Source organism: Papio anubis, chromosome X (genome assembly GCF_008728515.1).
Source record: "Papio anubis isolate 15944 chromosome X, Panubis1.0, whole genome shotgun sequence".
NCBI classification, from domain to species: Eukaryota; Metazoa; Chordata; class Mammalia; order Primates; family Cercopithecidae; genus Papio; species Papio anubis.
The window spans coordinates 80,975,139-80,990,092 of NC_044996.1; the positions used below are offsets into that span (position 1 = coordinate 80,975,139).

Here is a 14,954-nt window from a genome sequence, read left to right on the forward strand (position 1 = left end):
TCAATGGAAAAAGATGGTGTTTTCAAGTAATGGTGCTGGAGAAATTGGACATCCATAGAAAAAAAACCCTTGATCTTAACTTCACACTGTATACAAAAATTAAATACCTTACAAAATTAGATGTAAAATTTGCACCTATAAAACTTTTATAAAAATACATAGGAGAAAATCTTCAGGATCTAGGCTAGGCAAAGAATTACTAGACTTGATTCAAAAGCATGATGCAAGTAGGGTGCAATGGCACATTCCTATAGTCCCAGCTACTTGGGAGGCTAAGGTGAAGGATTGCTTGAGCCCAGGAGTTTGAAGCCAGCCTGGACAACACAGAGAGACCTGGTTTTTAAAAAAATAAGTAAATAAAATTTTAAAACATGATGCATAAAAGGAAAAATTAATAAACTGGATTTCATGAAAATTAAAAGCTTTTGCTCTGTGAAAGGTCCTGTTCACTCTCAGGTCCTCACCTCCAAGATTGACAAAGAAAGAAGGAACAGCAGTTGTGCCAGAAGGGTCTATGGCCATGTGCAGCCTATTCCCTGCATGAACTGCACCTGATATGTGACTAAAGACAAGGCTGTTAGGAAGTTTATCATTCAAAATATAGTAGAAAGCCAAGTGTGGTGGCTCATGCGTGTAATCCCAGTGCTTTGAGAGGCTGAGGCGGGAGGATTGCTCGAGCCTAGGAGTTTGGGACCAGCTTGGGCAATATAGAGGAACACCATCTCTACAAAAATAAAAAATTTAGCCTGGTGTGGTAGCATGCACCTGTAGTCCCAGCTACTCAGGAGGCTGAGGCAGGAGGATCCTTTGAGCCCAAGAGTTTAAGCCTGCAGTGAGCTGTGATCATGCCACTTCACTCCAGCCTGGGTCACAGAGCAAGATCCTGTCTCAAAAACTAAAAACAAAGAAAACAACAGAACATAGTAGAGGCCACAACTATCAGGGAAATATCTGAAGCCAGTGTCTTTGATGTCTATGTGCTTCCCAAGCTGTTTGTGAAGCTACATTACTCCATGAGTTGCACCATTTGCAGCAAGGTAGTCCAGAATCAATCTTGTGAAGCCCGTAAGAACAAAACACCCCAACCCTGATTTAGACCTGTGGGTGCTGCCCACCAGCCTCCACCAAAGCCTACATATGGAGCTGAGTCCTTAAGGACTGAAAAAAAGCTATCCTCTGAAGAAAATAAAGCGAAAATTATACTTTAAAAAAAAAAAAAAAAGAGATCCCGTTTAATGGATGAAAAAAGCTACAGACTGGGGGAAAAATTTTCATACCATATGTACAATAATGGGCTAATAGCTCAAACGAACTCTCTAAACTCAACACATAAAGAAAAACAACTCAAAAATTAGCAAAGGATATGAACAGACATTTCACCAAAGAGGGATATGTGCATGACAATGAGCACACACAAAAAAAGATGACTTATGAGTCATTAGGGAAATGCAAATGAAAACCCCAAGGAGATACCAATACATCATTCTTAGAAAAACCAAATGGAAAAGATTAACCATACCAAATGCTAATGAAGATGTTGAGGAACTGTAACTTCATGGTGGAAATATAAGGTAGTACAAACAGTTTGGAAAATAGTTTGGCAGTTTTCTAAAATGTTAAATTTGCCCCTACCATGTGACCCAGCCATTTCAATCCTATGTATGTACTCAAGAGAAAAGGAATTATTTATCCATACCAAAACTTGCATGTAAAAGCTGATAGCAGCTTTATTTGTAATAGTTAAAAACTGGAAACAGCCAAATGTCCATCAACAAATGAGTGGATAAACAAACTGGTATATCCTTCAATGAAATACTACTCAGCAATGAAAAGGAATGAACTATTGATAGATACAATAATGGGGATAAATCTAGAAACTGTTTTGCTGAGTGAAAGGAGCCAGGCAAAAAAGTATTATTACATATTAGATGATTGAATTCTACAAAAGCCTATAAAATAAAAATTAATAGTTACAGAAAGCATATCCATAATTGCTTGGGGGATGAAAGACCAGAATGAGCTGGATTGAGGGATTACAAAGAAAACTTGGTTGTGATGGATGTGTTCACTCCCTTGACTGTGTTGATGGTTTTAGCTATATATATATATATATAATTGTACAGTTTAAATATGCATAGCGTTTTGTATGTCAATTGTACCTCAATAAAACTGTTTTCCAAAAAATGTTATGGTAGGTTTTATAGGAGAAAGATGTGAAGAGAAAAAAGGGAACAAAGTTTGAGAAACAAAGAATTAGACCCAAGAGAAGGAAAGAGAATCCCTTATAAGAGCATGTAGAGACCTAGGCCTTATGGTTAGGCACTGCAAGATAGAATGATACTCGTATTTTCTTTTAGAAAGCCTTTATTTTTTTACTTAATAGGTGAAGAACTACTTCAGAATTCCCATTCTTCTATTGATTATTTTTCTTTCCTCTCATTTTCCAGTCTTGCTGAATAATTTTCTTAAAACATCCACTTCCAACACTGGAGAGGAATGTAGTCTTAGTTCTAATTGACTATTTCTAATATGACATGTTTCTAATCTACTATGACTAATGTAATAGTCAAAGGCAGTGTTTTACCTATTCAGGACAATTATTTCTAGTTGAAGAGGATGTTTTATTCTTTGAAGGTCCTAATGGCTCCTATTCTTAATTGGAAAATATGAAGCTTCTTGATAGGGTACGAGGGAGTCATTTACCTTACCTTGGTTTATAAGCAGTCTCAGTTTTCTTAGATTAAGAAATAATTATCCAGGTTATTTCTATCAGATTTTCCCTAGCTAGCTTCTTACCGTTGAAAATTTTAAAGTTACTCAAGAGAAAAAAGTACTTTTGTATAAAAATACAGCAGAATCAATTACAATAGTAAAAACCCTGCAAATTCACTAACTAGCTAACATTAAGAAAATCATTATATATTTGATTAAATGTTATGTATCTCTTAAAATTGATTACTGTGAAGACTACATAGCAACATAGATTAATATGTACAAAACAAAATTAAATGGAAAGAATAGTACATGAAATTCTATATAAGCTATGATTACAACTAGGTAAATATACAAAAGAATAAAGTTAAAATTGAACATAGATAAATGAAAATAGCTACATTAACACGGTGAATTATGGGTGTTCTCTTTCAAAATTTTTATCGTTGTTGTTTTAGAGTCTTCATCCTATGCGTGAAATTTCTAATGTGTAGGAAAAAGAAAGAATATTGATTGCCACTTTATCTAAAACTTATGTTGACAAAGACTGATAATAAAATGCACTTAGAACCCAGTATAAAGGATATTGTGTTTTGGTTGCCTAAAAAAGAAACCAACAGCATCTTTTATTTGTTTCTAGAGGTGACTTGGGAAAGGTAGGGTAGCAACGTCGCTGTGATTTTGTTGTTTCTTTTTAAACTTTAGGTACAAAATTACGCTGATGCTCTACAATGGTACTATTATTCTCTGAGGTTTTATTCACCTGATGAAATGGATCTGGACTTCGCCAAGCTGCAGAGGAACATGGCTTGCTGTTACCTGAATTTGCAACAACTTGATAAGGTCCTTTGATTTATCTATTTTCAGAGGTAGCAAATGTTCTTATGTGCAGTGGCAGAGAGATAAATGCCCTACTGTGACTTCTTGGCTGTTAGTTTAGGATGTTTGAGAGTTCCCTCAAATAGAATAAGGTCAAATTGACATTTTCTTGATTTTCATACTGAAAACATTGAGTGAAACTTCCCAAAGAAAGAGAGACTTTGGAATACTATTAATTCTATTACTTACCCTTTATTTTTCACACCCTATTCTGAAAGGTAATATACCATTGGAACTCCTGAACAAAGTTATCTGCTACTAACCATCTGTAATATTGTCCTTTGCAGCAAACTAAATTTTGAAGTACACATTTTTGTCAAGCATTCATTGAGACCAAATACTTGGATGAAGTGGCCATTCTTTCACTTTCTAGGTTATCTCTTGCCTTTCCAACCACCCTAGAAAATGTTCTTTAACTGATTTCTTATCAGGACAAAAATCTAGAAGGTAAAGAAGATAAAAGCTTGTTTAAAGATAGAAAGTAAATACTTTCCAAAGCAATTAGGACATTTCTTCCTTTGGGTATCATATGGTATACACATAATGAGGGGTATTGGCTCTTGGAAGGACAAAGAGCTGGAAAGACAAGTGTGGACCCAAATGAAATATAAAGGTTTTTGTTGCCTTTCAAGTTTTAAATGACAGGTCTAACCTTTGTTCACCTAGTTGATTAAGGGTAATGATTCCAGATATTTTCTTTGAAGGTTTATTTTTGAAGGGTTGTTTATCTGAGTTAAATACTTTAGATTTTCTTTCAAGAAAATATTTGCTATTTAGTTTATATGTTATAAATTCACAGCCCTGGAAGAGAACTTGAAATGTTGCTTAATTCATCATAGTGTTGCACAGGCTAGCATTTAACTGTTTCAGAAAATAGTTACCTACAGTTTAAGATCTAAAAGGAAGATGATCATGTAGATTTTGTTACCTAATTCTGCACAGGACAGCACTGTTTCAGAAAGGTAGTTGCCTACTGTTTACTTAAAGACCAATAAAGAAGGCAATCACAGAGCTTTTATAACTTCCATGATTTATGACACAGTGAGCCAGGCAGCTTGGGAAGGACCTATATCTGGATGTAGACATGCTAGTTGGGGAATGGGTGCATTTACAGGCCAAGGGAGGATATCTAATCAGCCAGTCAGGAAAGAAAGAAAGAACACAGTACCAGACATTGTGCTAGGCTCTGAGGCACAGAGACGAACAAGGCATAGTTGCCTTCAACTCACCCAAGCAGCTGACATCATGGTATCCTAATGGGCAGATAGGCAGAGCATGGCAATGAGAGAAATCTAAATGTTGGAAATATTCTCTAAGTCAAGCACACAGGTGGTTGACATCACATAAATATAACAGCAGGGAACAGGGTTTCAATCACAGAGATTTGGACTCTGAGACAGTACACAAATCTTTGAGGATTGGGAGTGTGTGCAGACATACTAGAAAGAGCAAAGCAGATCTCCAAACCTAAAAGGACCAGGATATGAGACTGTTTTTAAGAGCATAGCCCCTGCATAGAGCCAAACAGGGAAGCAGTGACCAGAAGAGGAATACAAGTTGACTAGATACAGTTTTCTGAGACTTGAAGCAATGCTACTTACATCTCTTCTAATGTCAAGTTTGGTCCTAGAGCCTAGTATAGGGCTGAGTTTATAACTGGAAATTCAAGTGGTATTAATAGTGAGGTTAGGAAGAATAGGAGAACAGTAAACCAGGCGTATTTTAATGATGTGTACTCAATATGTAACTGTATCATTTATGGCCAGATTAGTGGTGAAGCCAAAGGATATTTTGAATATGTTCAAGGTAACTTTGTTGATTACTGTCAGTATATTTCTCCATTTCATCCTTCTTGTCTTGAATTTAGCAGACATTGATTGGATACCCTCCATATGCAATGAATATCCTCTTATGCACTAGGACAGACAGAAAGATGAAAAAAATACACAGTCCATCATATTTTAATAATCCCACCTCACCAGTGTCTGACCTTTGTTAACTTTCATTGTCTTTCTTCACTCCTTCCTTTGAGCTGCTTGAGCTTTGTTGGGAAAATTTATGAAACCATGTTTATTGGATCTGCTAAAATTTCATGTTTTTCCAGCTAGGTAGTCAATACTGACTCTTGTTGAGTTTTTAATCACATTCCCCACAGTGGTAATTCCAAAACATCTTTTTCTGCCTTAAGCACCCATGCTTTCTCCTTTGTTGCAGCAAAAGACCTTATTGTGTGATTTGCTGAGCTTGTAGCCACTGACATGAACTTCATCAGTTTCTCACCTCTTCACCCATCCTTTCTTTTCTCTTACCTACGAGAAAGAAGTAACTTTGTCTGGGGACCTTAATCTACAGATCCCAACCCTAGCTGTTTAATAATTCTCTATCATTCTCTACTGTTTCTTTTGTTTTCTTTTATTTATTTATTTATTTATTTTTTGAGACGGAGTCTCACTCTTGTTGCCTAGGCTGGCGTGCAATGGTGCTATCACAGCTCACTGCAACCTCCACCTCCCGAGCTCAAGTGATTCTCCTGTCTCAGCCTCCCGAGTAGCTGGGATTACAGGCATGGGCCACCATGCCTGGCTAATTTTTTGTATTTTTAGTAGAGATAGGGTTTCACCATGTTGGCCAGTCTGGTCTCGAACTCCTGACCTCATGACCTGCCCGCCTCGGTCTCTCAAAGTGCTGGGATTACAAGCGTGAGCCACCGCGCCCGGCCTACTGTTTCTTTCTCCTGTTAATATAATTACCTTGAAGTCTTCTTTATCCAAAAATCTTCCTTCAACTTTGTAATCCTCCTCAAACTTCAGTTCTGTATCCTTCTTTTTGTTGCCAAACTTTCTAATCCAAAAGTACTGTCTATATTTTTTAGTGTTCCTTCATTAAAAAATATTTATTTATTGTCTCCTATGTGTTAAGTACTGTTGTAGGCACTGGGGATATAGTAATGAATAAAATATATAAAAACCTTTATCCACATGGACAAATACTGCTGTCCCCATTATTTTTCACTGGGAGAGGCAAACAATAAAAAGATAAATAAGTATTATGTTATATTATAGGGGTCAACAAACTTTCTGTAAAGAACCACAGTAAATATTTCAGGTTTTGCAGGCCATACAGTCTGTGTTGAAACTAATCACCTCTGTTGTTGTGCCTTGAAAGTAGCCATAGACAGTATGTAATCAAATTGGTATGGCTGTGTTCCAATAAAACTATATTTTGGAATACTGAAATTTGAATTTCATGTAATTTTCATGTGTCATAAAATATGATTCTTTTGATTTATTTCAGTCACTTAAAATGTAAAATTGTTCTTAACTTATGAACTGTACAAAAAATATGGTGGGCCAGATTTTGCCCAAAGGCTATAGTTTGTTGACTCCTGGTATATTAAATATTGATAAGTGCTAAGGAGAAAACTAAGCAGGAAAGGGTGACATGAAATGTTTTGGAGGAGGGTGAATGGTTGAAATTTTAGATAGAGTGGTCAGGGAAGTCCTCACTGAGAAGATTGTTTTTAAGTAGAGACCTGAGGAAAAAGAGCATTCCAGACGGAGGGAATAACAACTGCAGAGGCCCTAGGGTATTTAAAGAATGGCAAAGAGACCACTGTGGCTAGAGCCGAGGGAACATTAGGGCAATTAGGAGATGTGATCAGGGAAGTAGTGGTGTCTTAGTCTGTTTCGTGTTGGTATAATAGAATACCTAAGACTGAGTAATTTATAAAGAAAATAGGTTTATTTAAGCTCATGATTCTGCAGGCTGGGAAGTTCAAGGGCCATGGTGCCGGCATTTGCTTGGCTTCTGGTGAGGGCTTTTGTGCTGGATCAAAACATAGCAGAAAGTCAAAGGGAAGTAGACTCATGTCAGGAGACATAATCCAAGGGGCCTCCTGGGTTTATAACAACCTACTTTCATGGAAACTGTTTCTGTTTTATTTCCTTGTATACTATGTTTGTCCTCAACTGGAGTACTTGCTGCTTCTTAGCCATGATCTATGTTTTCTACCTCAGTATCTTTTTTCATGCTTCTTGATTGCAAATTACCTCTTTCCTGCATACCTAAAAATTCCCTTTTCAAAGCCTAGCTTAAAATTCCCTTTTTCAAAGCCTAACTCTTAATGACATTCTTAGCTTCCTGAGGAAATTTCCTTGTCTTGCCTTTCCTCCAAGACTTTGTAACAGTTCTGTTTATCCCCAGATACTTACTTTCTGCATTATATTTTAGTTATTTCTATACCTGTCTTAGTCATCTATTGGACTGTCAGTCACCTCCTTGAGGATAGAGACCATATCTTATCTTTATTTGCCCTTGTACCCAGCATAGTGCCTAATGCATAGTAGATGCTCATTACATTAAAAATAGTTATAGAGACTCAATAAATACCTGTCAATCAACTTCCTCTGATAAAGGAATTCCATTTCCTCATGCTATTTCTGTCCTTGCTACTATGCATAATTGGAAATTAATAGTGATTAAGATCTGTGAGTGCTCTTTGATTATCAGAACTGAATGGGATTGTATTATTAAAAATCATCCCACTATAACTTTCTCCAGCTCAGCTCTTTTCTCTTTTGAGGGTGAGGAGAACACATTTTATTTTGATTTAAAATGAAATATTGAATCATAGGTCAGAAGTTAATTTGGGCAGGCAGGCCAAAGGAGTTGGGAAATAGATTCCTCTGAACTTTTAGTAGATTAGGTTACAGATTCATTAGCTCACACACTTGGCAAAATCTTTTTGAGATAACAATGCTAATTATAGATCATTTCTTTGGTTTGTTTTCTAAATTGTATAAATACGAATTTTTAAATTGCTATTATCCATTCAGATATCTTCAGTACTTTGCATGAGACAATATTGAACAATGTCGTTTCATAGGTATCGACTCTGCCTTTGAGGTGTTTGTAGTGCCTTAAGCCCAGTAGCATGATTTTGCTATATTATTTTTGAGGATTTAAAAATGTTTGGTTTGTGCAAGTCATAGGCTTGAATGGATTAAGGATGAGGGAAATGAACTTGGGTTCTAAATACAGAAGCAATTTATCACACCTTGGGATTTTGCTGCAAACCATAATAAAACCTTAATGTTAGTTGACAGATGGATAATGACTTGTTTTGGTGATAATCTGTGTAAGTTAATGGGAATGCACAATTGGGTACTCTTTAGCTCAGTACAGAAGTCTCATCCTCAGCTTGCAACTGCAGTTTAGGTACATGAATGTCATTAGTACTACTATAGTTTGATAAAACTGAACCACACTCTCAAACCACAGAATGGCCATAAGACTTACAACAGCCACAAAGATGAGACTATTCATAGAATATGTGACCTAAAGTGAAGACAGTTACGTCTCATGTGCTGATTATATATTGTTTCTCTTTACCATATAAAGTTCGAAAAATCATGCCAAAAATGAGCTTGGGACTAGCAGACATAAACTAGTGATATTCACTAGATGGCACTGTGGCCTCTGTACTTCATCAGCTTGTGCTTGACTGATTCTGAGTTTTGTTTTGTAATTCTTAGGTAGATGTACCTTTCCCACAAATGCATCTATATGGATGTAAAAAAAAAAAAAAAAAAAAAGCACTAAAGAAACATCATATGAAGGTCAGCTGTGACTCATTTGATACAGCTGTACTGTAAAAATACCCTAATTGAGATTTCAAGTCAACAAATATTGAATGTCTAATCTGTGCCAAGCACTATAGAATAAGTAGAAGACATGATCTATTCTGTAAGTGAGCCTAAAATATTAATGCAGAAACAATATTTACATATATAAAATAATTAGAAAACAATAAAATACTGTTCAATCACTCATCATTGTGTGGTATATACCAGATGAACTTAGAATAGGATTATATAGATGAGGACATTTGTGAATATTGATTGAATGTACATATGATGTGAAGCTGAAAAGAGTAACTGATTTGTTAGAAGATAGAGTCAGATCTTAAGGGACCTTAATAGGTTAAAATGATGAGCCTATTCTAGCAAGACCAAGACAAACAGGAAACAACAAAACATCCTCTAATTGGATCCCCAAAACCAATTGTACAAGAACAAAATAGATAAAATACGGCTTTAACAGCAGCATATGTGAATCACTTGTACATTTGATTGACTATAAGCACTGCATAAGCCAAAAATACTAAGAAAGTTTACTCAAATTAGGTTGAATCAATAGAGATTTAATGTATAGAAGGAGAAAAAGTGGCAATTACCCTCTATTCTGCTCTGGTTAGAATATATCTGAAGTACAGATTCAATCAAACACAGACTGAAAATATTCAGAAAAAAAAAATTTAAAAAATAGCAATACAACATAGAAAATAATGCAAATATAAAACAATACAGTGTAACAACTATTTACAGAACATTTACATTGTATTAAGTGTAAGTAATCTAGAGATTATTTAAAGTATACAAAAGGATGTGTGTAGGTTATATGCAACTACTATAAGGAACTTGAGCATCTGCAGGTTGTGATATCTGAGGGTGTCCTGGAACCAATCCTCTACAGATACTAGGGAACAACTGTATAGACAGCTCTTGACTTACAAGGGTTCGATTTAGGATTTATCAATCTTATGATAGTATGAAAGCAATACTCATTCAATAAGCTCCTCAAGTTACCATGGGGTTATGTCTGGATAAATCCATCATAAGTTGAAAATGCACTTCCTACTTAGGATATTTTCAGTTTACTATGGGTTTATCAGGATGTAACCCCATCATGAGTTGAGGAGCATCTGTATTGTATTGGATTGAGGGGCACCACTTATGAAGGAGGATATTGACAAATCCAAGTGTGCCAAGAGGAAGGCACTCAGGATGGTGAGAGCACTAAACACCATCTTATTTGAAGAACAGTTAAAGGAAGTGTGGATGTTAAACTTGGGAAATGGAAGATTTAGGAGAACATGATAGCTTTTTTCTAATGTTTGAATGACTGTCAGGGAGTAAAGAAATTAAATTTATTTCATGAGTGTTTCCTTGGTTGAGACCTACAAAGAGTGAGATTTTGGATTATCATAAGGAAACCCTTTCTAATGATTTGACATACCAAAACACTGAAATGGATTTTCTTAAAATAGAGTGAATTCTCTCTTCTTGAATATATTTAAGTAAAGACTGAGTGACTTGGTATAAATGTTATAGAGGAGATTCAAGCATCAGAAGAATTTTTTGACTAAGAGAACTTTGAGGTATCTTCTGCCCACATTTTTCTAAAATATCAGTATAACCTGATAAAATTTATTATAGTCAAAGAGGATTTTGTGGGGGACTAGGCTCATTAATCACTGAATTTTAAAACTAAAGGAACCCTTACAAGGCATTACTAATTTATTTTAAAATGAATTTATAAAAATATAATTTACATACAAAAATGCATTCATTTTAGGTATAGTTCGATGATTTTGACTAATTTATACCCCAAATTTACCCACTACCATGGTCTAGATATAGAAGACTTCCATTATCCCAAGAGATTTCCTTGTGTTCCTTCCCAGTTGATCCTCACCTCCACTCCCAGCCCCAGGCAATGACTGGCATGCTTTCCAAAACTATAGGTTAGATTTATCTTTCGTAGAGTTTCATATAAATGGAATTATATGGTATGTACTTCACCTGTTTTTAAAATCTGGCTTCTTTCACTCAAGTTTAGAATTTTAGAGAATCACCCTTGTTGTTGAATATATCAATAGTTTTTTTTTTTTTTTTAATTGCTGAGTAGTAGTCCATTGTGTGGATATACCACAATTTGTTTATCTGTTCATCTGCTAATGGGTATTTTTGTTGTTTTCGTTTGAGGCTATTATGAATAAAGCTACTATGAACATTGAAGTACAGGTCTTTGTGTGGGTGTTTGTTTTGGTTTCTCTTTGGAGAAACCAAAGTTTCTAGAAATGAAATTGCTGGATCATATGATAAGTGTATTTTTAAGTTTATAAGAAACTGTCAAGCTGTTTTCCAAAGCAGCTGTACCATTATACATACCTACCAGCATACCAGCAATGAATGAGAATGCCAGTTCATCCACATCCTTGTCAACATATGGCATTTCCAATCTTTTAAGTTTTAACTGTTCTACTAGATATGTTATGGGTTTTCATTTAATGAAATCAAATTTATTATATTTTTCTTTTATGGTTTATGTCTTATTGTGTCTTAGTTAAGAAATCTCTGCTTACATCAAAATGGCAAAATAATTCTTCTATGCTTCCTTCTAAAAATTTTATACTTTTAGCTTTTGTGTTTAGGTCTGTGATCTATCTTGAATAAAGTAAGTGTGTGTGTGTGTGTGTGTGTGTGTGTGAGAGAGAAATAGATCGTTTCATTTTTTTTTCCATGTAGACATCATGTTGTTCAAGCGCCAGTATTGAAAGACTATCCTCTCTCCATTGAATTGCCTTGGCACTTTTGTCAAAAATCAATTGGTCATAAGTGTTTGGATCTGTTTCTGGACTGTATTATATTTCATTGGTTCTAGATATCTATTCTTATGCTAATACCTCATTCTCTTGATCATTGTAGTTTTATAGTAAGTAGAAAACTTAAGCTGTGTAAATCCTTTGTTCCTTTTTGGAATCATTTTGACTATTCTAGATTATCTACATTTTCATTTAAATGTTAAAATTAGCTTGTCAACTTCTACAAAAATGCCTGCTGGAATTTCGATTGAGATTGCATTGAATTTAAAGATCAATTTGGAGACAGTTAACATCTTAACAGTATTAATAAGTATTCCAATCCATTAATACAGTGTAGATCTCTACTTATTTAGGTCTTCTTTAATTTCTCTCATCAATATTTTGTAGTTTTCAAGCACAAAAATCTTGTATATATTTTGTTAACTTTATCCTAAAGAATTTATGTTTTTGATGATATTGCAAATGATCTTGGTCTATTAATTTCAATTTCCAGTTTTTCATTGCTAACATATAGAAATTCAATTGATTTTTTTCAATTGTGGTAAAATATATATATATAACATAAAATTTACCACTGAAAGTGATTTACAGTTAACCATTTTAAGTATACAGTTCAGTGGCATTAAGTACAGGCACATTGTTGTAAAACCACCACCACCATCTGTCTTCAGAACTCTTTTTATCTTGCAAAACTGAAACACTATACCCTTTAAATAAAAATTCCCCATTTCCCCTCCCCCTAGTCCCTGGAAACTACCATTCTATGTTCTGTCTCTATGATCTTGACTATTGTAAGTACTTAATATAAATTGGATCATGTAGTATTTGTTCTTTTGTGTCTGGCTTAGCAAATTGTCCTCAAGGTTCATCCATGTTGCAACATGTGTCAGGATTTCCTTATTTTTTAAGGTTGAATAATATTTCATTGTATGTATATACAGTCACGTGCCATATAACATTTTAGTCAATGATGGAACACATATACAACAGTAGTCCCATAAGATTATAATGGAGATGAAAAATTCCTATCACCTAGTACTTGCTATACTATATTTTATTGCTATTTTGTTTTATTTTCTTTTATTTTTTGAAACGGAGTCTCAGTGGTACAATCTCAGCTCACTGCAACCTTCACCTCCTGAGTTCAAGTGATTCTCCTGCTTCAGCCTCCCAAGTAGCTGGGATCGCAGGCGTGTACCACCACACCCGGATACTTTTTGTATTTTTAGTAGAGACGAGATTTCACCATGTTGGCTAGGCTGGTCTTGAACTCCTGACCTCAGGTGATCCTCCCATCTTGGCCTCCCAAAGTGTTGGGATTACAGGTGTGAGCCACCACGCCCAACCTTTTATTGCTATTTTAGAGCACATAAAACAAAATTAACCATAAAACAGCCTCAGACAGGTCCTTCAGGAAGTATTCCAGAAGAAGGCATTATCATAGTAAGTGACAGTTCCATGCATGTTATTGCCCCTGAGGACTTTCCAGTGGGACAAGATGTGGAGGTAGAAGACAGTGATACTGATGATCCTGACCCTGTGTAGGTCTAGACTAATGTGTTTGCTCATGTCTTAGTTTTTAACAAAAAAGTTTGAAAAGTCAAAAAAGATTTTAAAATGTTAAAAATCAAAAATCTTATAGAATAAGGATATAAAAAGGAAATATTTTTGTATAACTGCACAATGTTTGTATTTTAAGCTCGGTGTTATTACAAAATACTCAAAAAGTTTTTTAAATGTTAAAAAGTTTATAAAGTTAATGTAAATGACGAGTTAATGGGTGCAGCACACGAACATGGCACATGTATACATATGTATCAAACCTGCACGTTGTGCACATACCCTAGAACATAAAGTATAATTAAAATAAATAAATAAATAAATAAATAAAGTTACAGTAAACTACATTATTGAAGAAAGAAAAATACCATTTTATAAATTGAGCATAGCCTAAGTATACAGTGTTTATAAAGTCTATAGTAGTATACAGTAATATCCTAGGCCTTCACATTCACTCACCACTCACTAACTTACCCAGAGCAACTTCCAGTCCTACAAGCTCCATTCATGTAAGTACCCTATACAGGTGTACCATTTTTTATCTTTTATACTCTATATGTACTGTACTTTTTCTAGGTTTAGATATGTTTGGATATACAAATACTTACCATTAAAATTGCCTACAGTATTCAGTACAGTCACATGCTGTAGAGATTTGTAGCCTAGGAGCAATGGGCTATACCATATAGTCGTGTATAGTAGGCTATACCATCTAAGTTTGTGTAAGTACACTACGGTGTTCGCACAAAGATGAAATTGCCTAATGGAACATTTCTCAGAATGTACCCTTGTTGTTAAGTGACACATAACTGTACCACATTTTGTTTATCCATTCATCTATTCATTGGACACTTGGGTTGCTTTGACATTTTGGCTATTATGAGTAAATACTTCTATGAACATAGATATTACAAGTATCTTTTTGAGTTCCTGCTTTCAGGGTTTTTTTTAGTATTTACCTAATAATATAATCTTTGGATCATATGGTAATTCTATGTTTAACATTTTGAACAATCATCATACTTTTTTCCACAATGGTTGTACCATTTTACATTCCCACCAGTAATACACAAGTATTCCAATTTCTCCACATCCTGGTCAACACTTACTATTTTTAGGTTTTTTGACAAAAGCCATCCTCATGGGTTTGAAGTGTTCGCTTATTGTGTTTTTGATTTGCATTTCCCTAATGACCAGTGATGTTGAACATATTTTCATGTGCTTATTGGCCATTTGTGTATCTTCTTTGGAGAAATGCCTATTGAAGTCCTTTGCCCATTTTTAATTGGGGTTTGTATTTTATAGTGGTTGAGTTGTAGGAATTATTTATATATTTCAGATATTAACCCCTTACCAA

The 14,954-nt window shown here is 34.9% G+C and overlaps 1 protein-coding gene across 1 annotated transcript in view; it reads left to right on the top strand.

Moving 5' to 3' along the window:
* TEX11 (testis expressed 11) overlaps positions 1-14,954 on the top strand; it is a 329,846-nt gene that overhangs the window by 202,530 nt on the left and 112,362 nt on the right. Inside the window, exon 15 of the mRNA XM_031660592.1 lies at positions 3,418-3,555. Within this exon, the coding sequence (XP_031516452.1) occupies positions 3,418-3,555 (138 nt within the window). The remainder of the gene's footprint in view (positions 1-3,417; positions 3,556-14,954) is intronic.